Consider the following 27,240-nt stretch of genomic DNA (forward strand, 5'->3'; position numbering starts at 1 on the left):
GCGCCCACCATAATGACGGCTGTGTAGCTGAAACATGTTGGGTGGATCCCTCACGATTACCGCTATTTGACTATTTTGAGCTGTTTTGATCTCCGAAATATGTGAGTGTATATTTTATATTTTTTTATTTAATAAATCGATAAATCGATGTTTAATAAATCGATGTTGCGTGATAACATAACGTTATCACGGAATGTGAGTTTTACTTCTCGCATGATATATGAAACTTCTGCTTGGCCCTATTGGATCGTTGGTGGATGTGGAAAGCTTTGCTGATACCCCTCTTCCTATCGCAAGTTGAAGATTGTTGACGAGGTACCCTGTCCAGACAGGTTGGTCAACAAGCCTTTTTGACTTGTAAGACGTAGGTCTTTTCAAGTCATTAAGTTCCGGTAAGCCTCCTGATGTTTCGGTGATGGTATTGCCACCCATCTAGACCCTTTGTTCACATGTGGTTCTGTCATGAAGATCCTGCCAGTAACCAGCGATCCAGGCGCACGGGAACACAGCCACGGGTTCCACTGCACATGCGCGTGCGTTCACGGGTGCGGTCACGCACAGGCACGCGCGCGCGCACTCCCGCTGGTGTCAGGCGGGCTATTTAAACCGGTCTGTCACACTCCATCCCCGCTGTCTGCTCTACAGCGTTCTGTGTGAGTTACCTGATCTGATCTGTGTATCCTGTTATCTGACCCGGCTTCCTGTTTGACCATCCTGCTATCCGCCTGCACCAGACCCTCTTGGCTTGCCTGACCATCCCTCTGCATTACCCCTGGTACCTCTGCTGTCCGACCGCTACCGACCACCGGCTTGTTGACCCTCCACTGTGTATACCGGCTTCCAGGCTATTACCTGCTGTTGTTCCTGGTTCCAGTCCAGCATTCCAGTCTGCTACCTACTGCTTGTTCCTAGTTCCAGTCCAGCATTCCAGGCTATTACCTGCTGTTTCCAGTCCAGCGTTCCAGGCTATTACCTGCTGTTGTTCCTGGTTCCAGTCCAGCGTTCCAGTCTGCTACCTACTGCTTGTTCCCGGTTCCAGTCCAGCGTTCCAGTCTGCTACCTACTGCTTGTTCCTGGTTCCAGTCCAGCATTCCAGGCTATTACCTGCTGTTTCCAGTCCAGCGTTCCAGTCAGCTACCTACTGCTTGTTCCTGGTTCCAGTCCAGCGTTCCAGTCTGCTACCTACTGCTTGTTCCTGGTTCCAGTCCAGCGTTCCAGGCTATTACCTGCTGTTTCCAGTCCAGCGTTCCAGGCTATCACCTGCTGCTTGTTCCTGGTTCCAGCCCAGTGTTCCAGGCTCCTACCTGCTGTTGTTCCGGCTCCAGTCCAGCACTCCACTATCCGGCTTGCTTACCTGTTGGGTTCCTGGTCCTATCTGCATTCCAGTCACTGTCTTCAGTCTTCTCTTCAGGTTCCTGATTCCAGAGGGTGCCACCACTACTGAACTACCAGCAGCTGTTGATCCTGCCAGGCACCCATACCACTCTTCACTCCTGGCCCTCTGTTTCCATTCCAGGGGAACGGGAGTGGGAGCTGTAAGGGAGGTCTTTTCCTGCACTTCAGGCTCACAACCTACCAGGTACGTGACAGTAGCAGACAGCCATGTCTGAGCCTGAGCAGGGAACGTCTCCCATGGAGGAACTCTGTGCACACCTGGCAGGATTGACTGAAGCAGTCAAGAATCTACAGCAAGGATACACCAGGCTGGAGGAACGAGTGTTAACCCTGTCTAATCCCATTGGGGTCCAGGGAGCTTCCTCTGCTCCTGCTCCTTCAGTCGGGCCTTCCTCAACGGTGGTCATGCTCCCCCCAGAACCTAAGGTTCCTACACCTGAACGTTTCTTCGGAAATCGCCATAAGTCCAGGGACTTCCGCAACTCCTGCGAATTATTTTTTGCTCTGCAGCCACGTACTTTTTCCCTGGAGGCTACAAAGGTGGGCTACGTAATTTCTCTACTCTCTGGTGACCCCCAAACCTGGGCCTATCGCCTCTTAGAGCAAAAGGACATATCCCTGACCAATCTCTCCACCTTCTTTGACGCACTGGGTCAGTTGTATGATGACCCCCAGCTGTCCGTAACTGCAGAGACGGCTCTGCACACCCTTCAACAGGGTCGCAGAGCAGCAGAGGACTATGTGGCTGAATTCAGGAAGTGGAGTGCGGACACGAATTGGAATGATGCGGCTCTCCGCTATCAGTTTCAGTCGGGACTTTCTGATTCTCTGAAGGATGAATTGGCCAGGGTGGGTACACCACAGACTTTAAATGCTTTAATCGATCTAGCCATCCAGATCGATCGACGCCTACGAGAGCGTAGGTCTGAGAGAGCTATGGGGTCTTCTCGTCCAACTTGGGTTACCCCTAAGGTTCCTCATCACTCATCACCAACACCACCTACATCCACGTTTAACTTATCTGAGCCGATGCAATTGGGAGTCCTGCGGCCTTCGCTCACCCAACAGGAACGTCAACGTCGTCGAGCAAATAATTTGTGCCTGTATTGCGGGGAACCTGGGCACTATGTCAGGAACTGTCCCCTTAAACTCCATAAGTGTTTATCTCTATCTACTGACTATGTTACCTCTGGTTAAAAACACCACTCACCTTGCTCTTCCTCTTCTGCTACAGCTTCCAGGAGAGACCCTGCAAATCACCGCCATTATTGACTCGGGAGCTTGCAGCTGTTTCATGGATTCTCTTTTTGCCACCCAACACCAAATACCTTTGTCACCTAAAGCCCATGGACTCTCTATCCATCTAGCTGATGGAACCGCTATCAAGTCTGGACCTGTTACTCAAGAGACTATCCCAATACCCGTTTCCATTTCCAACGCCCATCAGGAACAGTTACGCCTGGACATTATCGCTTCACCCCTGTTTCCCATAATTCTCGGCATGCCATGGTTACAGGCTCACAACCCGGATATTAATTGGATCACGGGTGAGGTTACCTTCCCCTCTCCTTATTGCCAACAGTTCTGCAGAACTCAGAATACCCAGGAGAACCCTACTCTGCTATGCCTAGATACAGATCCTAGCCTATACCTGTCCATTCCTTCTGCCTATCATGACTTTTTAGACGTATTTAGTAAGCAGAAGGCAGAGGTGTTACCCCCTCACCGGGCCTATGATTGTCCCATTGAGTTACTTCCCGGTGCTGAAATTCCTTTTGGAAGAATCTTTCCCTTAACTGAAGTGGAACAAGGGGCGTTGAAAGAATACATTGACGAAAACCTTAAAAGAGGCTTCATTCGTCCATCCACGTCTCCCGCAGGTGCAGGCATCTTCTTTGTGCAGAAAAAAGATAAAACCCTCAGGCCTTGTGTGGATTACCGCAAATTTAAAAAAATCACTGTGAAGAATCGGTACCCTCTCCACCTAGTACCAGAGCTATTCCAAAGACTGGGGACGGCCACCATATTCACCAAACTTGATCTCCGTGGGGCCTACAATTTAGTTCGTATTAGGGATGGAGACGAATGGAAGACCGCCTTTCGTACCCGTTATGGACATTTTGAGTACCTCGTGATGCCTTTCGGCCTGTGCAATGCCCCTGCTACATTTCAATACTTTATTAATGATGTGTTACGTGACTTTCTAGACCTGTTTGTCATCGTCTATTTAGACGACATATTGATTTTTTCTTGTTCCCTTGAATCCCATCGCAGGCACGTCAGAAGTGTGTTGGGCCGACTTCGACAACACGGTCTATATGCAAAGGCTGAAAAATGTGAATTTGAACAGGAAAGTATTCCATTTTTGGGGTTAGTCATTTCCAGTAAGGGCATTAAAATGGACCCTCAAAAGGTCACTGCAGTCCTAGATTGGCCAGTCCCGACAGACAAGAAAGGAATCCAGCGATTAGTTGGATTCGCTAATTTTTATCGCAAATTTATTAAAGGGTTTTCAGCCATCATTACACCCATCGCACAACTAACCAAACAAGGTACACGCTTCCATTGGTCTGCTGAAGCTCAAAAGGCTTTTGAGACTCTCAAGGGCCTTTTCACCTCCGCCTCTGTACTAAAGCATCCAGATTCCTCTCTGCCATTTATACTAGAAGTGGACGCATCTGAAATTGCAGTAGGGGCAGTGTTGTCCCAAAGACAGGGAACTAAGGCCCTGCTGCATCCTGTGGCCTTCTTTTCTCGTAAATTGTCCACGGCAGAGAGAAATTATGATGTAGGTGACAGAGAGTTGTTGGCAATCAAGTCAGCATTGGAGGAGTGGCGCTATCTGTTGGAGGGTGCCGCTCATCCAGTCTTAATTTTTACAGATCATAAGAACCTGGAGTATTTGAGATCTGCAAAGAGGTTGAAACCACGTCAGGCCAGGTGGGCTCTCTTTTTCTCCAGGTTCTCCTTTCATGTCACTTACCGCTCTGGTTCCAAAAATACCAAACCTGACGCCCTATCTAGTATGTTTCACAAATCCCAAGAGATTTCCCCTCCAGACACCATTCTGTCCCCGGGGAATTTTCTTTTACTTCAGGGAGACCTGCTTTCCCAGATTAAACAGGCTTCCGTAGGATTGGAATCTTCCATTAAAACAGAGCTCCAGGTTAAGGATGGGTTACTGTGGCATGAGAGTAGGATCTTTATACCTGACACACTACGAGTTTCAGTACTAGAGCTCTGCCACGATCATGCGCTGGCTGGGCATTTTGGCGTAGCTAAGACCACCGATTTGGTACAGCGTACCTTCTGGTGGCCTCAGCTACGCAAGGATTGTAAAGAGTTTGTAGAGTCCTGTACCACCTGCATTAGGAAAGGGCACAGAACAAAGGCATGGGGACTACTAAAACCCTTGCCTGTCCCAGATAGGCCCTGGAAAATGCTCTCTATAGACTTTATTGTAGAATTACCCCCGGCTGGGGGCTTCACCTCAATCTTTGTCATAGTGGACCGGTTGTCGAAGATGGCTCACTTTGTCCCAATGAAGGGCACCCCTTCAGCTATAGAAACAGCACAAGCATTCATTAAAGAGGTCATCAGGCTCCATGGGGTACCAGTTAATATCGTTTCAGATCGAGGGGTACAATTTACCTCTCGATTCTGGAGGGCTTTGTGTAAAACCTTGAACATTGAACTTTCATTTTCATCGGCTTATCCTCCCCAGACTAATGGGCAAACAGAAAGAACAAACCAGACCCTTGAACAATATTTGCAATGTTTTTCTTCTTTTGCCCAAGATGATTGGATTCCTGTTCTGCCATTGGCCGAATTCGCTTATAACAATTCTATTCATTCTGCTATCAAACAGACTCCGTTTTTTGCGAATTATGGTTTCCACCCTTCATTTTTACCTAACTCTCTTCCAGAATGCACAGTACCCGCAGTCCAGGAGAAATTGGATTTCTTTACCTCCAACAACCAAGTTTTACAGGACACCATGACCAGGACCCAGGAGTATAATAAAGCAACCTTCGATAAGAAAAGGCGAGGTGAGCTCTTACTTGCACCTGGGGATCAAGTATGGTTGTCCACAGTAAACCTCAGGTTGGCTTGCCCTTCCAAGAAATTGGGTCCCAAGTTTCTTGGACCGTTTTCTGTTAAGCGGAGAATTAACGAAGTCGCATACGAACTTGAACTCCCGGATTCACTAAAGGTACATCCAGTTTTTCACGTGTCCTTGCTCAAACCATCTATTGCCAACCCATTTCCAGGTCGAAGTACGGATCCTCCTGATCCAATCCTGGTAGATGGGGAGGAGGAATTCGAGGTGGAGGCTATCATGGACCATAGGAAAAGAGGTAACCAGAATCCATTTTTGATAAAATGGAAGGGGTTTGGCCCAGAGGAGAATTCTTGGGAACCAGAAGATAATATTCATGTTGAAGATCTGTTACAAACCTTTAAAAGATCCCACCCAGAGAAATTTTCTCAAAGGGGCATCCGGGGCAGTCCAGCGCTCCACTATCCGGCTTGCTTACCTGTTGGGTTCCTGGTCCTATCTGCATTCCAGTCGCTATCTTCAGTCTTCTCTTCAGGTTCCTGATTCCAGAGGGTGCCACCACTACTGAACTACCAGCAGCTGTTGATCCTGCCAGGCACCCATACCACTCTTCACTCCTGGCCCTCTGTTTCCATTCCAGGGGAACGGGAGTGAGAGCTGTAAGGGAGGTCTTTCCCTGCACTTCAGGCTCACAACCTACCAGGTACGTCATAGGTTCCTTCATTATTCACCAACTTGTTGGATGTGACAAATTTCATCTACGTGTGAATTTGGAAGTAATTTTCCACCATTTTCAAATGCACAACCCCCATAGAATTTTGGTGGTGATTTTCTTTTCCACAATTTATTATTTATTCATATTTTGGACTTTTTTTATATGAATTTGAGTGGCTGATCTGCCATACTTTCACAGTTTTCCAGATTTATTGTATTTATTTCATTTTATAATTTGGTCACTAATATTTATATTGTATTTCAATTGTTGTTTTGAATCATATAGTGTCACTTTATTAAACACTTTATACCTTTGTTTATAAGGGGTTAATTAGGTTTTATTTACTGTCTCTAGGCACGTAAAACCTCTTGGTCAATGTTTATAGCGCTACACTTTTTTATTTTTATTTTGGTCCTCATACATAGTCTGAGACAGGAGAACAGTATTGCCACCTCGTGTCCGAGGCTTCCTTTAATTCCTTAAGAGCCTTCCTTTCCTTTTTGGTAAGGTTGTCCTGTCCCCTGTAATCCCAGTTAATCCTGGACAGGTCTTTTTTCACCTGTTCCAGGAAAAAATGGATACGTTTGTGTTTAGATAGGGAAGGCATTTTAAGGGATTTAATTGATAATTTAGATGGGCGAGGGCATGTTTGTGATACATTGGGTGGTTCCGCATCTGAGTCAAACTCTTGATTTTCCTCAAGGAGTGCAATCAAGGCCTCGAGGGAATCACGTTCCTCCTTACTTTGCTCATCCATTTCTGCGGATTGATCACCTCGATCAGAGTGCCAATACCTGAAGATCACTTTCCGCAGAAATAGACTCACGTCTTTAAAGACCTCAAACTCACTCATCGTGGCGGTGGGTGAAAATGACAGTCCCTTCTGTAGCAAAGAGATGTGGTGCTGGTTGAAGGGAAAGTCAGTTAGGTTAACCACCTTCAAATCTAATTGTGGCCCATCTGTCACCTGAGTAGCTAAGTTAATATTGTCGCCTAGAGTTTCCGTGACCCCGATCTGAGTTCCCTTTGGTTTCCCTTTGCATCTTTCTCTTTTCCTTGGCTTCCCCTGTTGGCCTGGGTGTGTATTTTGCCCGTGGATGTGTCTAATTGTTTGCCCTTCTTGGGGACCCGTTTGTTTACACTGTCCCCCTCCTGATCTAAAAAAGCAACTGATTTGTCCTGCCGTTCCGTTTCACTGTCAGAAGAGGAATATCTAGAGCGGGCAGAATTGGATTTATTTTTCCTTTATTTGACCTACTTCTCCCTCTAGGTATTGTGGGGTCAAACATGTCCCCATTTTCCCAATCCAAAAGGTTCTGTTTGAATTTTTCTTGTTTAGTGGATTGAACGATTTTTTGTGTCTTCTCAACTTCCCCTTTGAGGAGATCATTACTTTTGATAAACTCTTGGTCAGTTTTATACGGCTCCAGCAATTGCACACTGATGCCTATTTCTTTTTTAATTTTGCCCAATTGTACCTGTTCCTCATCAACAATCATGTGTAAAATTGCGAGGCCGCGTTCCAAACAACTTTTTTTCCGTAACTCAAGAAATCGTGGTGTATGTAGGTCACCTGCCGGGATGACTTTTTCCCTCAGACCCCTAGGTATAACTTTGTGCTCAATGTGTGTGATGAAATGTCCCACTTTCTGTTAAGAAACTTAATGGTTAGCTTCTTATGGTTCCTAAGTAATTTTTTCAAGCTATCATCGCTACAAAGCGAGGCCGATGAATCGCAAGAAAATGCAGACTGTATCTCGAGATCAATATCTTAAGCCAGGAGATAAGCCATACTGGATGTAAGGAAACCGTAAGGTAATAAGTTGAAGAACAAACTTCCAAGAGGTATTCCCTAAATGAAGGATAAGACACTACTATGCACGTAACAAAAAAACCAAGTGAAGCCTAATCAAGCCTCAGATATTGTTCACACCTGTACACATAGACATGAATATAAAACATGAGTTGGAGGAGGGGGTGTATAGGGAAATGAAGGTCAAAGGTCCAGAAGGGAAGTATGATCCCAATAGCGCATAACAAGAAAAAGGGGGAGGAGAACCAGTGACACATCCAAGTTAGCACAGGTCAAAACGAGTTGAAAATTGGCTTATCTATTGCCCACTCGAATATGAGGCCTTTTTGCATCGTCAGCCCTGATTGGAAACAGCAATGGGTTCAACAATCAGGGGGTGGTTGTCCTCTGAACTGAAGAGTTAAACATGGAAAAAATGGAAGAAATACAGCAGCAGTTCATCAACGAGGACAGACTGATGTTAGCTAAATATCTTTATTGATTATCCCAATGAAAAATGAAATATATACAAAAATTATACCCACCTCCAAAACATGATTAAAAATAAGACAAACATCTTAGTGGGACACGGGTGGCCACCAAACTGATACACACACCTCTCTCACTCGTCATACACACAAACAGACAAATATCTGGGACCCGGGTCTACCACAGGGGCATGGTTAATCAATCATAATTGAACTGGTTGCCGATAATAGGACAGAGTCCCACGGGCATGCTTCCAAACAAATTTATCTGAAAAGTGCTTGTGCTTAGGGGTTGACGAAAGTTCCCTTGATGTGGTAACTGAGGGTATAGTGGCTCAAAAACAGCAGTGTATACAGCGATATAAATGGCAGTGGGGATTGAAGGCAGAAATCAATTCGGGCTGGTATCTCACAAGGAAAACAAACGTAATGAGCAATACATGATATAGCTCCTGGGTACATGGAGTGCAAAACAGCTCACCCTTTGACGTCTTGTGCAGTTGGATACAGAGCCCTTGAAGGTCCCGGCTTACAGCGATAACACCATTAAGAATGCGTCCACTCTGAAAGTCCGTATACTGATGTCAGTGAATTTTCATTCCAACTGGAATGTACGGTGTGTAGCAAGGTTCAGATCATCCGGATTGGTGGTATCCAAAGGCTGTATGGAGAGCCATATCCCAAAGCAGCAGAGTAGATGGTTCACATCAACAGAAGCGACCGTGTGCGGTCAAGGAGATGAGGGAAAATCAGAGGTGGATCATGGTGTTGGTGGAGAGCCCAGTGTCCTAACCACCGACAGTGTGATGGCTAGATGCTTACGCGTTTCGCTTGATCCCAAGCTTCCTCAGAGCATGCGCAGTGAGTCAAGGTCCATGCTTAAGTAACCAGATATTTGGAACTCAATTAACCTTCGTTACATGCAACACTAGAACACTACAGCCTAGTCAAAAACGTCATTCACCTATAGTGCAAACACACAACAGTGTACAGGGGCGATCGCAACTGAAGGATAATAAAAATTATATACAGAGGATACCAATAGAACCAATAACTGAATACTTAAATAAATATATAGAAACAGATACATAGAGTAAACATAGATCCACACCTGATAATAGAGCACTTCTTATTCACCCCGGGAGGGGGGTGTTTCTATTCAACGAACTTTGATTAGTCACCCCAACATGGGTATACTCAGGTATTGGGCAGCCATCATCTGGATATATACCAATAGAGAGAAGTGGGGACAGCAATGAAAATCTGATTCCAATGGAGTCTAAGATTATATTGTATAGTTTCCCCAATGGACATCTGAATTATTGTTCTAAAAAGACAGATAAGTTGCATTCATTGTTCAGCCCAAGGGGCTGCATACTATTTAAATAGAAGATCCACATCTTCTCTTTTTGGTATAATATCCTATCAAAGTCCCCTCTTCTAGAGGGAAGGTTAAGTTTGTAAATGCCTTTACATTTAAGGCCCTTCAGTTCACCGTCATGCATTTTCAAAAAGTGCAGCGAGAGGGGACGATCATCATCCTTGTTGATAATGCTCTGGACATGTTCGCCAATTCTGACTTTAAGCTGTCTCTTAGTTTTACCAACATAAATTAGTCCACAGGGACGGGTGAACATGTAGATCACACGTGTTGTTGTACAGTTTATGAAACTGTCGATTTTAAATTGTTTGCTACTGTCAGAGCTGGCGAACGTGTCCATCCTATCAACATATCTACAGATATGGCACCTACCACAGGGGTACATGCCTTTAAGGGGTGGAAGGCAGCTAAGCCAATCCCATTTTTTGGGTCTGCTGTACTCAGAGTGGACCAAACAGTCCTTTAAATTGGTCGCTCTTCAAGCTGTAAGAAGGGCCTATCACCAACGATGTTACCAAGTATGGGGGCCTCAGATATGATACGCCAGTGGCGACTTAACACATTCCTAGTTTGTTCCCACTGTGCCCCAAATTTGGTGATGATCCTAATTGGGGCTTGATTGGGGGTTCTTGATTTTCCCCCAGTGTGATTGGTCAAAAGAGACTGTCTATCCGTATGGAGAGCTCTTTTCTTAGCTCTCCTGATGCAGGTATGTGAGTAGCGTTTTTTTCATGTTTAACTCTTCAGTTCAGAGGACAACCACCCCCTGATTGTTGAACCCATTGCTGTTTCCAATCAGGGCTGACAATGCAAACAGGCCTCATATTCGAGTGGGCAATAGATAAGCCAATTTTCAACTTGTTTTGACCTGTGCTAACTTGGATGTGTCACTGGTTCTCCTCCCCCTTTTTCTTGCAACACAGGGGTAAGCCTGAGCAGTAGGGGGAATCTGAACTTAGTGTTTAGGGTGTGCCCGGGCACACCTGGCACACCCCCTGCACATGCCTATGGTTATTGATCACATTATGGTGAGGCTGGTTAGCCATTGTCAATGTTTGTAGGTTGGGATTTTTTTTTTGAAGACCCAGAAAATTATTAGATTACCTGTTCAGAGCACTGTTCTTTTCTTCTAGCCTGTCTTCTGTAATCTGGAGATTTCTTCTAAGATTGCTCACAGTGGTGTCCACCCCAGCCTTCTCATGGAGGGTCCTCTGTAGTTTAAGGTTGATGTTTTTCCCTTCCTCCCGACTCTTCAAAAGATCATTCTTGGTCCTTTCCAGTTCCAACCTTGTACTTTTGAGGCTTCCCTGAAGCTCCCGAGCCACCAAATCTTTTCTGAGGTTGTCACTGGTGAGGCTGGACTTCTTATGATCATGTTCCTTCTGTAATATCTCTAATTTTATGGAGGTCTCATCATACTGCTGAATCACCAGAGATACTGGAGGGGTAAGGAGCAAACAGAACAATAAAATAATTATGCCAGAGCTATAGTATATACATGTATTATAATAAGGGGAGACATTAGAATGTAAGCTCCTCTAGCATAGAGACTGATGTGACTGGCTCAGTGTTCTCTGTACAGCACTGCGGTATATGTCAGAGCTATATAAATGTATAATAATAATAATAGTATGTGACTGTGGAAGAGGGGACATTAGAGTGTAAATTTTTGTGTATTAAAAATCCTACAAACATAATAAAAACATATTTACATATTGTGACAGCAGGCAGGTAAAATCACCTGGTTGCATCCAGGATGGAAAATATGTATGCCCTAGGTTCAGGCTTTATGCTGACTTATACCACTAGGGGGAGTTCTGGGAGTCCTGCAGGGGAAGAGTTAATGAGCCCAGCTGAAGTAAGTGGGCTCCTTAAGACCTATAGAAAACACCCCAGCATGCTTGGGGAGATGCTCCATCCTGGAACCAGTTCTGTGTGTAGACTGGGGAGTGTGGGATCTGTCCTGTGCGGTGAGTTAATGCCTGTGTGGCAAACTTCTAAAAGAGAGATAGGGACTGGGGCAGCACAAGGCTGCACCCAGTTGTTAGATAGGGAATCTACATGTGTAGTAAGCGGTCAAACTGATCAGGATTTCTTTTTGTTTTGCTGTTATATTTTTCACTGCATATAGCATAAATAAACCGCACCTTTGTTTTTTTCACCTGCAACGCTGTCTGCTGTGCCTGATTTTGTGTGGTGAACCGTATCCAGGGGATCAAACACACCCGCTGCCGAGCTAACCCCCTCACAATATATACAAAATAAATAAAAATATAATCAAAAATAGCTTACATCAGCATAGCAAAACCATAAAGAAAACTAAATATACCAACCTAAAAAAGCCCTAACCTCCACCTAAACACAGCCTCAGGCTAATCAGGCTAAGAAACCATTACACATGTAACCCATGCATGAAGCCTTTTTTCAAAATACAATCTTATATAAAAATCTAGGGGACTTGAAAGGACAGAAAGAAAGGTGCACACGGAGTGCGCATGCGCGGGACTTCAAGGAAGACGCTGTAGCCGGGAGCTCCAATCCGCTCCGGCCTTCTACGGCCCCCACACCAGCCTAAACGAGCGGGACCCACCCGAGACAGACCCCCACACCCTCCAGAAGACCCAGGGCATCTGCCCGCATGTCGGGAGATTAGCCCAGGAAGGAGGTCAGTCGCCAGCTAGATTTCAGCCTACCCGCCCCTGCACCCTCCAAGATGGCCACCGCGGCTCCCGCATGCAGAGGCCAGGAGGACCAGGACCCCACAGCGGACCTGCCTCCGCCACACCAGCAGTCTCACCCCTTGCTGGCAACCCCTGTGAGTAACCTCAAGGGCCTCTCCTTCCTCCACTGAATCCCTTCTCAGAAGAACAATGGCGGATCCCCTCCACACCCCCATGCTGAACTCCCCCCTCGGCCTTGCAAGCTCCCAGCAGGCCTCCCCTATGCCTCCAGGCTATCCCACCGATATGTCCCAGCTAATGCACAGTTTCTCAGAAATGCTGGCTGCAGGCTTGGCCCAGAACGCCATGCAGATTACAGCTACCATCAAGGCAGACCTGCAGAGCCTTGGAGCCCGCATGGATGCCATTAAGCAGGCAGTGGATAACACAGCCGCATGCACTAACCAAAACACCACCTGGATCCAAACACTGCAAGAACAACTTGAAACTGCACTTGCCAAATTAGATGATTTGGAGAACAGGAGCAGGCGATACAATTTCCGCATCAGAGGTATCCCAGAATCGGTCACAGATATACCGGGCACCGCCAAGCTTTTCATCGAAGACATTATCCCAGACATCCCGGGCCACAGACTTGAGCTAGACAGAGCCCATAGAGCTCAGCAACCTCCCCGCCAGGATGGGCTTCCGAGGGATGTAGTGGTTAAGCCCCACTATTATGGAGTGAAGGAAGACATCATGAGGAGAACCCACAATCTTGACAACCTCTCCTTCCAGGGCAACAAAATTTAAATTTCCCCAACCACAATTCAGAAGCGGAGATCCCTTAAACCTCTTCTGGAAATATTGGCGCAGAGATCCATCAAATAACGCTGGTCTTTCCCATTCCGTCTTCAGTTCCAGTACAAGGGCAAATCATATGGATTCACCAACTTCCAGGAAGGAGAACGTCTCCTCCTTCAACTTGGATTCATCTCCCAAGAATTACACCCCCAGCAAACAGCCGTCCAGTCAAACTCTTCTAAGAGACCCCCTCCAAACAGCCCTCTGACTCCGCTGTGGAACAAACAACTCTCGAAGAGACACTGAGACTCTCACCCCCCTAAGATAAGCAGTTACCTCCCACGCTCCCAATGGGACGATTGTCCCCTGCTTTTCGTCCGGACAGTAACCCCTCTCGATAGTGTAGCGGACTGCTCTACACACAATTGGTCACCAGTTCACCTCAACGGACCAATGGTCTCATTTTGTTAGACCCTAATTGTCCACCCCATGGCTAATCTGTGGTGCCACCTTCTCCTTAAGTTTTCTTTCCTAGCGGGCATGTTACCCACCCGCCAGTGACTGTTCCTACATAGATTTGTTTATGCTGGTTATCCGTTCTACCATGTATATTTGCTCCCACCCCATCCCCCTTTACCCTTACCATCCTTCCCCTTATAGTTTAATCCATAACCTACTGTTAATATCTTGGTTCATTTGCCTATGTTTTTTGTTAGCTGTTACTATCCTGATTACACCCCTCAGCTTCTCCCTATCAGGATCCCACACCAATGTCCTCCATCACATGGGGGCCTAGCGGCTGGAGCGGCCCTGCATTCCACTTTATCTGCTGTGAGGTAGAGTCATTCTTCTCCTCTTGTGACACTAGGAAAGCACCCTACACCAGGGTTGCCACTTTACCGATCCCACTCATACAGTGGGTCTCGGATCAGGACTTGGCTTGCCAGTCCTGCACCTCCATTATTTTACTCATTGTTGTCTTGAACTCATCGTTTCTCACCCCTTCCTGTCTTACTTCTCCTCTCTTTCTTATGCCTTGTCCACCCTCATCTAACCTTTTCAATTGTACTTTACAGGAATCTTCACGGAATGCTTCAATCGATCCATCAACATGGAATCCAAACACTCCCAGGTCTTCGCAGGACGGTCCCCAATATCCAGCGGTTGAGGTAGGCACCCCTCACATGTACTCGCTACCCCCTCCACGCTTTAATGGCTGACTCTACCCCCCATCAAATGAACTCTAAAAATTGCTTTGCATAACACGCAGGGGCTGAACACACAAATTAAGAGGTGGAAGGCCTTCCAAAGATACCACTCTAGGGGCCTTGATGTTGTCCTATTACAGGAGGCCCACTTCCCCACCAGCTATTCCCCTTTCTTCCTCCATCCAAAAAAAGGGGTGTAGCTATCCTTTTATCCAAGTGGATCTCATTCTCACATACACACACAGTTAGGGATACAGATGGTAGATATATTCTGGTCAAGGGCCACATTGGAGGAGTAATGTATTCCATTATTTCATACTATGCCCCTAACAAAGGCTAAGCACACTTATTTTCCTCTATGCTTTCATCCCTCTGCCCTCTGCTTGAAGGCAGAGTTATTATGGGAGGCGACTCCAACATCACTTTTGACCACCTCCTCTACAAATCGGCCCACGACAGACCCCATTTAAAAAAAAACTCCAAACAGAGTCTCCGTATCACCTGGCTACTTCACTCCCTAGGCTTGATTGATGCCTGGAGGGAATGGAACAGAACCCCACAGCTAAAGACTATACACACTATTCTGCCCCACATAGGACATACGCCAGAATCGACCACATCTTCATCCCCAATTCCGAGATCCATACAGCTTCCTACGCATTTATCCACGCAGTCCTCTGGTCTGATCACTCCTTAGTTGTCTTAAGAACCACTGGATCCCTGCCCCCCCCCCGGGTGTCGTCTTAACAAATTCATCTTGTCCAACCCAGTTCACTGCCTCATGCTGGAAAGGGACCTACAGGAATTTTTCCTCATTTATGATACAGGAGACACGACCCCGAGCTCTCTCTAGGGGGCCCACAAAGCAGCCATGAGGGGAAAAATTATCCAGCTGGCCTCCAAATTAAAATGAGAAAGGAGAAAGCAGAAGTAGAGAACCTTGAAAAAGACTTCAAATCCCTCAGTGCGTCCCACAAAAAAAAAACCCACCCCCGACTCCCTAGCTAAACTAGAGTCATCTAGAGTAGGACTAAATCTGGCCCTTACCTCCAATGTGGATAAACATCTCATATGGGTGAATGGCAGATTCTATCTACAGGCTGACAAAATTGGACCGCAGCTGGAGGCCAAACTCACCCCCAGAATTAGAAATTATTCTCTCCCCAAAATCAAATCCCTGACAGGATCCCTGACCCAGAACCCCAAAAGGATACTGGAAGCTTTCCATTCCTTCTACTCCAAACTCTACACCGTGCACAACCCAAATACTCCTAGTAGTCTTGACTCATTCCTAGAAGATATACCCCTCCCTAAACTCTCAGACTCCCACCACTCTATTCTAGAATCACCTTTACAGGAAAACAAAGTCAGAGCGGTCATAAAAGACCTCAAATAAGGCTCCGCCCCAGGCCCTGATGGCTTCTCAACCCATTATTACAAAACTTTCATCAAGGTGCTGTCTCCTTATCTGGTCCATTTCTTCAATTCCCTACGCAAGGGTTCTCCCCTGGAACCAGCAGCCAACCTAGCATTCATTTCTGTTATCCCCAAACTGGGAAAAAACCCTAGTGAAGTTGGCAATTACAGACCGATCTCTTTAATCAACAATGATTTGAAGATAATGACGAAAATTCTATCTAACAGACTAGCGTCCTTCTTTGGATCTTACGTCCATAAGGACCAGGTGGTATTTATTCCCGGGAGGCAGGGGCCAGACCAGATAAAAAGAGCAGTGGACTTAATGTCCCTCATACAGTCGAGATGGGATGGTGGACCTCCCCGGAAGGATACCTCCTATACATAGATCTCCAAAAAGCCTTTGACACGGTCACTTGGCCTTACCTTTTCACCATACTACAAAGATGGGATTTGGCCCCAACTTTATTAAAACTCTGGAAGCCCTCTACTCATCCCCCAAAGCCCAAATCAGAATGCAAGGTCACCTCTCTGACCAGTTTCCCATCCTAAAATGCACCAGGCAGGGTTGCCCCCTTTCCCTCCTTCTTTTCGCTATCGCAATAGAAACTTTGGCGATAGCTATAAGACAACACCCTAACATCCATGGAGTCCGATGTGGCCAATCAACCCATAAGTGTCCCCCTCATTTCCACCCCCAATATTCTCTGATTTCTGAAGGATTTTGGGCTAGTCTCAGGCCTACAAGTTAACATGACCAAATCAACTGCCCTTAATATCTCAACTCCCCAGGACCTAGTAGATAGACTAAAAAGACACTTCCCCTTTATGTTAAGTTTCCCAAGTCTAATTTTAATTCTGTCCTCTGTTAACCATGGAGGTGCTTCCTGTGATGTGTCCTGAGGATAAACACTGCAGTTTTGGTTACTGAAGCCCCCCGATTCACTCGTGAAGACTGAGGAGAAGAATAAATTCAATACCTTCGCCATCTCCCCATCCTTTGTAACCAGATGTCCTTCCTCATTCTTTATGGGCCAATATGGTCTCTCCTCACTTTCATATTTCATTTTTATATTCTATCTTAGCCAGCCTAATTGCACCCTTACATTTCTTGTTGCATTCCTTATAAAATCTGAATGCTGATGATGAACCCTCAACCTAATATTTTTTGAAGGCCTTCTCCTTTGCTTTTATATGCATTTTTACATTGGAGTTAAGCCATCCAGGACTTTTGTTCGCTCTTTTAAATTTATTACCTAATGGGATGCATTGGCTAATGCCCTTATTTAATATGCTCTTAAAGCAAACCCATCTCTCTTCTGTGTTCTGCGTTCCTAAGATTTTATCCCAATTTATGCCTTCTAGCAAGGTTTGTAGTTTAGGGAAGTTGGCTCTTTTGAAATTCAGTGTCTTTGTATTCCCCTTATGTTTCCTATTTGTGTGATTTATACTGAAGCCAATTGACCTGTGATCGCTGTTACCTAAATTGCCCCGTATTTCCACATTCGCAATCAGGTCTGTATTGTTGGTAATCAGTAGATCCAGTAACGCTTTATTTCTAGTTGGTGAATCTGACCCATGAAATTGTCCTGCAAGACATTTAGGAACTGGCGAGCCTTAGATGAATGCGTGGCTCCCTCTGCCCAGTCTATGTCTGGATATCTATGTGACTCTCTATACAAGCTGAATTCCCTGAATTCAGAATGGCACCCCTTAGCACACATCTTCCATAATTCCCAATTCCCCCCAGGACTAAATATCAAGATCTTCAGGTGGTGGCTTGACAAGGGCCTTAACAGAATAGGACAATACTTCAATGCCAATGGCTCCCTCAGCCTGAGCTATTGCATCTCCAAACTGGACATGCCCCCCTCGGAAACATTCCGATACAACCAATTGTGACACTTCCTGCATCGGATGTGGAAAAGTTTTGAGAGTCCACTTTCTGTAACCCGATACAAGCTGTGGTGCTCCTCAGCCATGAACGCGAAAGGGGGAATCTCCCTAATTTACTCAGCCTTGGCCGAGCCTTCGGAGAAAGCGACCTATATGCTGAAATGAGAACGTTACCTTGAGATTGACTGGGACCTAGACACCTGGCACTCTAACTTTGCCCGCTCATACAAAGGGATCCTTAATAATTCCTTTGTAGAGGCGGACCTCAAGGTTATGTCCCGCTGGTACCTAGTTCCCACTCGTCTCACCAAATTTTACCCCCAATCCTCCCCCCTATCCTTTAGAGGCTGCGGCCACTTGGGTTCCCTCCTCCACACCGTATGGGAATGCCCCAGAATTAGAGGGTACTGGGACAGAATTTTTAATCTAATCTGTAAATCCACTGGATTTGCGGTGAAACAAGACCCCGCAATCACACTTCTTAATAGTCAAATTCCAGAAGAACCAAATTAACCCAAACCCTAATCCACTTTATTTTCCTGGGGGCCAAAATAACAATAGCTCGAGTGTGGAAATCCCCCTTGTAACGACACCCCGAGTATGAAAGGGGTTAAAGTCGTTTAGGATATTTCAAACCCAAACACAAAAGCAGCTACCGAACACTCCAATCAGCCAAACAAGGAACCCATACAAATAATCCACCCCAAAAACGAGACACGGCTCTGTCTTCAGGTTTCAAGCAGGAATCAACTCCTCTATTATAACACATGGACAAAACAGATAAAATAACTCAGAGACTCTTTCCCCCCATCCTTGGAAAAGAGGGCGGGTTAAACTGTCCAATGACAATGGACACACAGGTCAGTTGTGTTTAATGTCTCATCAGTACACAGTGTTAGCAGGGAGAGCTGTTGGAAGAATCCCCCTCCCTCCAATGCAATACACATCCTGTGATCCAAGGCAGACAAACACAATAGAACATTGGAATACAGCCCCACCCAAAACTAGCACAGCAAACAGTACACAACACAATGAGACAGCACACTTTATATTTACACACATATACAGCATTGAGTCTCTGACTAGCACAGATCATAGTGGGGTTCTCATTCACCCTGTGCCCCTATTAGTGACTCCCATCACAATGGCATATCCAGAGTCCCCAGAGTCTGTGTGTCTTGGGGGACATGGACCTGAATCTAAAGTAATGCCACCTCCAGGGTCCCCAGGCATACAGCTCACAAAGAGCACCGTCCCCCCAAATGCCAGGGCCCATAATCGGTTTTGCAGGAGGCTGGCATTGAGTCCCCTCCAAAAGCCTTTTTTCCAGCTAGGTCTGTCACACCCCTCATTCTCTTTTCACTTGACCAAACAAAAAATTTGCTGGATAATGTCTCAGGAAAAGATATCCAACACCATACTGGACACGAGAAATTCAAACTCACCTGGGAACCCTGGGCTAAACACATAAGAGTGTCTCTACATCCCTATGGAAAAAGATTCCGTACTATGACCTGGTAAGCCACATACCCAGACCTTACCTCCAGCTCTCCGTGAAGGTTCCTCCCTCTTTTCTTTACCTCCCCCACTAGTCCTCTCTCCTATACTTTCTGGCTCCTCTTTTCCTTCTTCCCCCCCATTTCCTCTCCCTCTCTACTCTCAGGTCAACCATGAGTTGATTCATGCTATCAAATCACCTAGCGATAGCAAATGCCCCAGTACGGTTTTACCGAAAGATGGACTGTATGAGTCACAAAGAGTGTGGGCTTTTCACACTCTCCTTTACAGTCTCCAAAGGCCTTCTTACACTAGCTTTCACCAGCCCGGGTAAAATAAAATGACAAGGCTCTCACTACTTTGTATTTTTCTGGAAGGAAAGAGGCACAGCCCTCTCCTCGTGGATTCCGGTCGACCTCCCCGGCTACCCCTTGCACAGCAGGCCCCCATTCAGGGTGCGTGGGGTGACGGGGGTTAGCTGAGCCATTTAGAAGTGTTTTTCTCATGCCTATGTTTCTTATTAAGATTGCTCTTTTTGTTTCTACCAATTACTAGCTTTGTTACTGTCCAATTTTGTACAAGTGATATATTTTTTGAATAAAAACAATTAAAAAAAAAAAAAGAAAGAAAGCCGCACACACAGACTGACAAACAGCAGCTACAGGGACTTGACATTCCTCCACACCTTTGTCCAGGCCCCCGCCGCCACCTGTTCTTCTCAAGACCCCGAATCTTCCCAGCCTCACCCAGAATGTCGTGCACCACCAGCTCGTCTGGAAGGACTTTTTTTCGAATGGAAACCTGACATACCATGTGAAGAAACGGACTACTAAGCTAACTAGAAAAAGTGTCTCAAAATCAAAATCCCAATGTGTCTCAAAGGCCCCGTACGACCATTCCACATAACTCAAGCGGAAAAGGAAAGGGATACCCAAAGCCCCACCTACCCGCTTATAGACTTCTACAATGAAGAGGCACTGAAGCAAGAAATACCACCAAAAGAAAGCTCTATTTGTGTGAAAAAAAAAAAGGACATCAGTTTTATTTGGATACAGAGTCGCACGACCGCGCAATTGTAAGTTAAAGTAACGCAGTGCCGTATCGTAAAAAAATGGCCTGGTCATTAAGAAGGGAAAACCTTCCAGGGTTGAAGTGGTTAATAATTAATTTATAATATGACTTGTGTGGCAATTGTATACGCTGTATTTTTTAATTTTTTTTATTTGCTATTTTTTTCCCAGGAAAGTGGAATTACCCTTTAATAATGGTGTGTGACTATGGGGTTGGGGGACATTAGAGTGTAAGCTCCTGTGATGTAAATAGCTTAGCATCCTTTGTACAGCACTTCTGTATATGACAGAGATACCTGTAAAAGGCCAGGTTGGCATCCAGCAGGAAGTCTGATCTCCTGGTAATAAATACTCACACTGTATGGAGAGAGCGATGATGATGGTCAGGGATGTCAGGGAGATGGCGCAGAGCGTGACGAGGACATAGCGAGAGCGACCGGCACAGAATCCTGAACACAGAGGAGAATTTATTCGATTTAAACCAATTAAAAACATTTGAGATTAACATTTTAAAAGCTAGGCTGGATAGTAATGTGCAAGCCCATTTTTTTTTTTTTTTCCTTTTAAAAAAAAAATTTCAGGCATTTTATTTTTATGCAACAACAAACAAATAAGCCATAGAATGGTAATGAAAAAAAAATAAATACAAAATCAGCCAAAAAATAGCTAAGAGGAGGGGAGGGGAAGAAGGAGTTCATTAGGACTGATTAAAACTAACTAAGGGTTTAACCACTTCCCATCTGGGCCATTTCTGACACTTCGCTCCTACATGTAAAAATCTACTTTTTGTTGCTAGAAAATTACTTAGAACCCCCAAACATTACATATATATATATATATATATATATATATATATGTAATGTTTGGGGGTTCTAAGTAATTTTCTAGCAACAAAAAGTAGATTTTTACATGTAGGAGCGAAGTATATATATATATATATATATATATATATATATATATATATATATATGTTCATTTTTTTAGCAGAGACTCTAAAGAATAAAATGGTGGGTGTTACAATTTTTTATGTCACACGGTATTCGGGCAGTTTGGGAAACAAAATACACTTTCCTGAATTTAAAAAAACAAAACACAAAAGTTAGCCTAATTTTTTTGTATAATGTGAAAGATGATGTTACGCTGAGTAAATAGATACCTAACATGTCGCGCTTTAAAATTTCGTCTGCCGTGGAATGGCGGCAAACCACGGTGCTTAAAATTCTCCATAGGCGACGCTTTGAAAGCCTTTACAGGTTACCAGTTTAGAGTTACACAGAAGGTCTGGTGCTACAATTATTGCTCTCGCTCTGATGTTCGCGACAATACCTGACACGTGGTTCAATCGCCGTTTACATATGCTTGCGGTAGTAACGTATGCGTTCACATTTGCAGGTAAACACGGGGGTGGGGGGGGCGGAGGCGGACGTCGTCTTCATGGGACACAGAGGAGTCTGAAGGGGGAAGCCACCGTCTCCATGGGAAGCCCGGGACATGGTAGGGTCCTGGGGGTAAATTGGGCTAACTTTAGTTTCTTTTTTTTTTTAATTCATTGAAGAGTATTTTTTACACAAAAATTGCATTGGAGAGAAACATTACAATTTTTTGTGGGTGTTTTTATATTTTAAAGTTAGAGGAGGGGTGTCAGATATAGGATCCGGGTGCCAAATGCTCTAGGTATGCCCCTTGCTTGTCTTGCAGGTGGTTCCTCTGGAGCTGTGCACTGCTGGTACATCTGGTCCTCTCTCTTCCTCCTGGGCACCACAGATCTGGGTAACTAGGGCTGGAGGAAAGAAGGGGAGGGGAGGCGGGGGCAAGGTGAGCGGATGGGGACTCCCAAGTTTTTTTTTCTAAACAGCTGCACAGCGGGAGATTAGCTTATTGGTGGACAGGGTTTGGGAGTCCCCACCCGCTCTACCTCCGCTGTCACTGAATCCGGCCCGAGTCATCGGCCCACTGGGAAACTCCCGGTAGTCCTGATCACCAGTACATGCCTGCTCTGAAACAATACCACAGCATTTTGCAGCGTCATGCAATACCCTCTGGAATAAGCCTAGTTGGTCAGAGGGTCATCAAGGTCAGCAAGATAATGACCCAAAACATACCTCCAGGCTGTGTCAGAACTACTTTAGAAGAAAAGAACAAGATGGTAGGCTTCAAATTTCAATAGGTAATTGCTGAAAACCACAGGTTGCCAAAAGCTCATAATAAATATAGAAAGTCCCCGGGGGGGCTGCAGCACTCAAAGATGTATTTGTAAAGGAAAGAAAAAGTCTTTCCATTACATTGTAACAGTTTCAGGTGAGAGCCTCCACCCTTCCTCAGGCGATAAACACACAGCTACAAAATAACAAAATCATCTAATTTAAAGAACCGGAAATGTGTGAAAGAAATGTCGGATTAGCACAATTACACTGTAAGTAGCATTAGCCGGCATCTGTGTAAATAGGCACATAGAGACTAGGGATGAGCCAACGATTCAGACCAAAGTTGGGCAGTTCGGATGAATGCCTAAAGTTTTGCCTGTTCAGCCCCTTGTTAGGCAAGAGCCAAGCATTTACATAGAGAAGTGGTATTTCTTTTTGCTTTTATATATGACAGCTTCCCACTGTCAGTGGTTCCATGGGTGTCAAGGAATCCACGGGTGCTTGGACCCACCATTTCAAAAGAAACCATTGACATCACCAGGAATCCCTGTCAATTAAGCAAAGGGTTGGAGATAACAGTGATAGCAGTGAGTCCACAAACTGATGGGCTAGTGGAACAATGTAACAAAACCATAAAGGGGACGCTTAAGAAAGTGGTTAAAAAAGATGGTCATGGCTGCGATTTTTTTTTACTGTCCTCTTGTTTGCCATACGGGAGGTAACCCAGGCATCCACAGGGTTTTTGCCCTTAGAGTTGGTTTATAGGAGACACCCCTGTGGATTGATGGATGTAGTGAAAGAGATGTGGGTACAAGAGGCTACCCTTTATTGGAACATGGTGGAACACATCGCACAAATGAAGAACCGGATGGCAGAAGTGATGCCCCTTGTCAGAGAGCATGTGCAGGCTGCACAAAAGAGTCAAGTGTGCAACCAGTCTGCCAAGGTCAGAGAGTTTAAACTTGAGGATTGGGTTCTTGTGTTAGTGTCTACCATCGAGAGCAAGTTCCTTGTACAATGGCCTTTTGAGTTAGTCAAAAAGGTAGGAAAAGGTTAACTATAAGGTCCACTAGCCTACCAGATCTATCATGTTAATCTAATCAAACCCTGTAAGGAAAGAAAGGCTTTGAGAGTCAGGCAAAAATTTCAGAAAGACCACAAAACTCAGTTTAGCAAGGTAGGGATTGTAGAAGCCATTTCCCTTCTCAATAACAGTGGTCCTGAGAATTCTTACATAGAAATCTAGAAATGTTCCCAAACCTGCTGGGCCTGACTAACGTAATTGAATATGCAATTCACACAAACCCTGGTGCTCATGTAAACATTAAACTGTAGCGCTTAGAAGTATGTTGGATCTTGGGATTGTCAAGGAGTCCACAAGTAGCTGGTTAGTTCTATAGTCCCAAACAAACAAATACTCTTGCGCACTAGTGTGATATCCGGATGGTCTAGTGTTTAAGGGATAATTTCTCAGGCCTTGCTGCCCTCCAGGATAGGGGTATCCTAGCAGTCATAAAAGAAATAAAGAAAAGAGGGCACACCGGCCTTTTGCATTATCCTTTATAAATGTATTAATAAAAACAGATTAAAAACTACTCACAAACACGTGAAGAAAAATCACTTTGTGAAAGCCTACTATTGGTGGCAATCGGTCTAGGTGTTGACGGTCTCCAGCAGAAACAGGACAGGACATCAGGACCACTGCTAGCTGATGCATTTAGAAGGAATACCTTCTTCCTCAGAGCCAGTAAGTTCTATAGTCCTAGTGCCCAAGCCAATGGAACCTGGTGGTTCTGTAATGATTTTCATAAGTTAAATAAAGTCTCCAAACTGGACATGTAGCCAATGCCCCAGGTAGATGAAATATTTGAAAGATATTTGAAAGATTAGGACCTGCCCGGTACATTACTACTCTTGATTTAACAAAGGGTTACTAGCAGATTCAACTCTCCCAAGGCTAAAGAAGACGCAGCATTTGCCACACCAGAGAGGTTATGACAGTATGTCAGAATGTCATTTGGGTTGCACGGGGCCCCGGACACTTTCCAGAAAGCCATTGACAAAGTTCTGAGACCCTATAAAGAATTCTCAGCAGCTTACCTTGATGACATCACCATCTTTAGCTATGACTGGGAAAGTCATTTAAAAAGGTCCAGTTAGTCCTGGATGTCCTCCAAAGGGTGGGTTCATGGTGAACCCAGAAACAGCAATATTAGGTTGAAGGAAAAGAACGCACAGTCGCGTACCTGAGCTGGAAGCTCACGCCAGCTGAGAAAAATGCCGTTGTGGAACAAGAGTGTCTGTTGATAAAGTAGGCTCTAGAAACACTCCTTTACGATTTGTTGGGCTGACCCTTCAGGCTTGAGTGAGACCATGGCACCCTTACATGGACTAGAGAAAAAAATGTTTACACTTCTTTCTTTTTTTTTTGCAATTTTTTTTTTTTGATGGAGGGGCTCTGGATCTGGTTACTATAGCAGAGATCTACTGGAGGCGAGATAGCGCTATAACAGCTCCATTGACAGGAAGTACTGTGATGTCACACGGCTTCCAATGTAAACACAACATGGAAGTGTTGGGTTTATTTTCTATTCCTATAGAGCCCTCTGTAGAATGATCAGAAGCCATGATGATTGTTTCAGCTACTGGACTTAGCACTGGACCCCAGCTGTCACTGACCACCTTTACACCAAAGTTATCACATCTACAAACTATGGCATATATTCTGGAATTTTTATTTATTTAATTTTTTTACTAGTAATGGCGGCGATCAGCAGGACTGTGACATTGCAGCGGACAGATCGGACACCTAACTGAAACTTTTGACACTTTTTGGAGACCAGTGACACTAATACAGTGATCAGTGTAAAAAAAATGCACTGTCACTGTACTAATGACACTGGCAGGGAAGGGGTTAACATCAGGGGCAATCAAAGGGTTAAATGTGTCCCTAGGGGGTGCATTTCAACTGTGGGGGAGGTGCTCTGACTGGGTGAAAACAGAGATCCGTGTTTCTGCTCAGCAGAAACACAAGTTCTCCATTTTCCCCTCATGCAGAACGGTGATCTGCTTTGTTTACTGAGGCAGACTGCCGTTCTGTCTCTCCTCAGAAAGATCGGCGGGTCCCAGTGGATATTGTGTGCACTGGACCAGCTGATTGGCTCCCGCTGTGTCCAATCGCAGCGGAGGTGGGGCTTTGGCGGTGCGTGCGTGTGCCCCAAAGCCGAGGATAAAAAACCAAGTACAGGTACGTGATTTTGCGCTTAAGGGTCGCCCTGCCGCAGTATATGTATGTGGGGGGGGGGTGCTTAAGCGGTTAAACTCCTAATATCTCCCTTGCCCTCCAGTGCAGCTATTTAAACACATATCATGTTTGAATAGCTGCATCCTCAACTACACTGGCCAAGGAATGACACTGGGGGTGACATAATACAATCTGCCTCCAGGGTCATAAGTCTCAGGAGGGAATGATGGTTCCCTAAGTCCCTCCTGCTTTCACCGGAGAAGTGGTTTCCCATGGTCCCATACTCCCCAGAGAAATGGGAAACCTCTTGGGAACCATTACGGGTGCCGTGGGTGCCGCTGGCACGCGCGGGGGGCTGCTCTTTCAGAGCCCCGCAAAAGTGATTGTGCCATTTTATTGGAAAGCCCTTCATGTACTCTGGATTCCTCCTACTCTCCAAAGACATGCTGATTGAGTTAATTGGGTCAATTGAGTACATTCAAGATGGCGGCCTCACCTGCCAAGTGCTTTGAGTTCAGCAGGGTAAAGAAAAAAATAGAAATACAAATTAAAAAGAAAATAAAAATTGACTTGCCTGTAGATTGTATTTACTTCTGTAGGACCAGTGATGAAATTGAGGCCATCTATTGAATACATCTTTAATCTGTCAGTATATTAACAAGAATAATAACGAGTATTACCTTTTAGTCCTTTGGCCTGTGGCAGGTTCTCTGCTTGTCCTCCCTGGATGTCCCTGTGGGGGGTGACATTCTCATAGGTAACCTCCCAGTCATCACACGGTGACTCCGGGGTGGCATCTACAAAGAAAAGGGACCCGATCACACAAAGACACAACACTCAACGTCTCCCCATCTCGGTGGTAAGGTTTAGCTGATTACTTTTCCTGACTTTCAACTTCAAGGACACTTCTACAGTCCATCACAGACCAGATATAACACCCCATCACATCTCCCTCCCTTAGTGGTACAAATAGTAATTGTTGGCCATTGTGACAGACCTAGCCAGGAGAGAGACTTTTGGAGGGGACTGTATGCTAGCCTCTTGCCGATCGATCTTGGGCCCTGGCATTTGGGGGAACGGTGCTCTTTGTGAGCTGTATGCCTTGAGGCGGTATTACTGTGGATTCGGGTCCTGGTCCCCCAGGACACACAGACTCTGGGAACCCTGGATTTTCCATATTAGAAATAGTGGCTGATTCATAATGCTGGGACAAATACTGTTAGGAGATGCTGATGTCAATTCCAGCCACCTGTCTGTCTGTTGCCTGCTAGAATGTGTATTGTAAATAAGTCTAGTATGGGATCTAAGAGTCATTAGATCCCCATTGTTGTTTGTGTTAATTAACTCTGCTAATGTGATAATGTTGATTGGGGGTTCTAAGCTACAAGACGGCCAGTCTGGCCTAAAGGTCATGTCTGAGTCATCTAGGCTGTCTAAAGGGATTAGTTAATTAGCCCATGTTAATTAGGT

The 27,240-nt window shown here is 45.3% G+C and overlaps 1 protein-coding gene across 1 annotated transcript in view; it reads right to left on the minus strand.

The window, feature by feature from the left end:
• The window catches only part of LOC141123171 (uncharacterized), a 100,252-nt gene that overhangs the window by 37,949 nt on the left and 35,063 nt on the right, over positions 1–27,240 (minus strand). The window contains exons 2-4 of the mRNA XM_073612034.1: positions 26,451–26,567; positions 20,739–20,831; positions 10,936–11,269 (exon numbers count right to left, since the gene is read on the minus strand). Coding sequence (XP_073468135.1) covers positions 10,936–11,269; positions 20,739–20,831; positions 26,451–26,567 — 544 coding nt within the window. The remainder of the gene's footprint in view (positions 1–10,935; positions 11,270–20,738; positions 20,832–26,450; positions 26,568–27,240) is intronic.

This window comes from Aquarana catesbeiana, linkage group LG01, assembly GCF_042186555.1.
Source record: "Aquarana catesbeiana isolate 2022-GZ linkage group LG01, ASM4218655v1, whole genome shotgun sequence".
In the NCBI taxonomy this organism is placed as follows: Eukaryota; Metazoa; Chordata; class Amphibia; order Anura; family Ranidae; genus Aquarana; species Aquarana catesbeiana.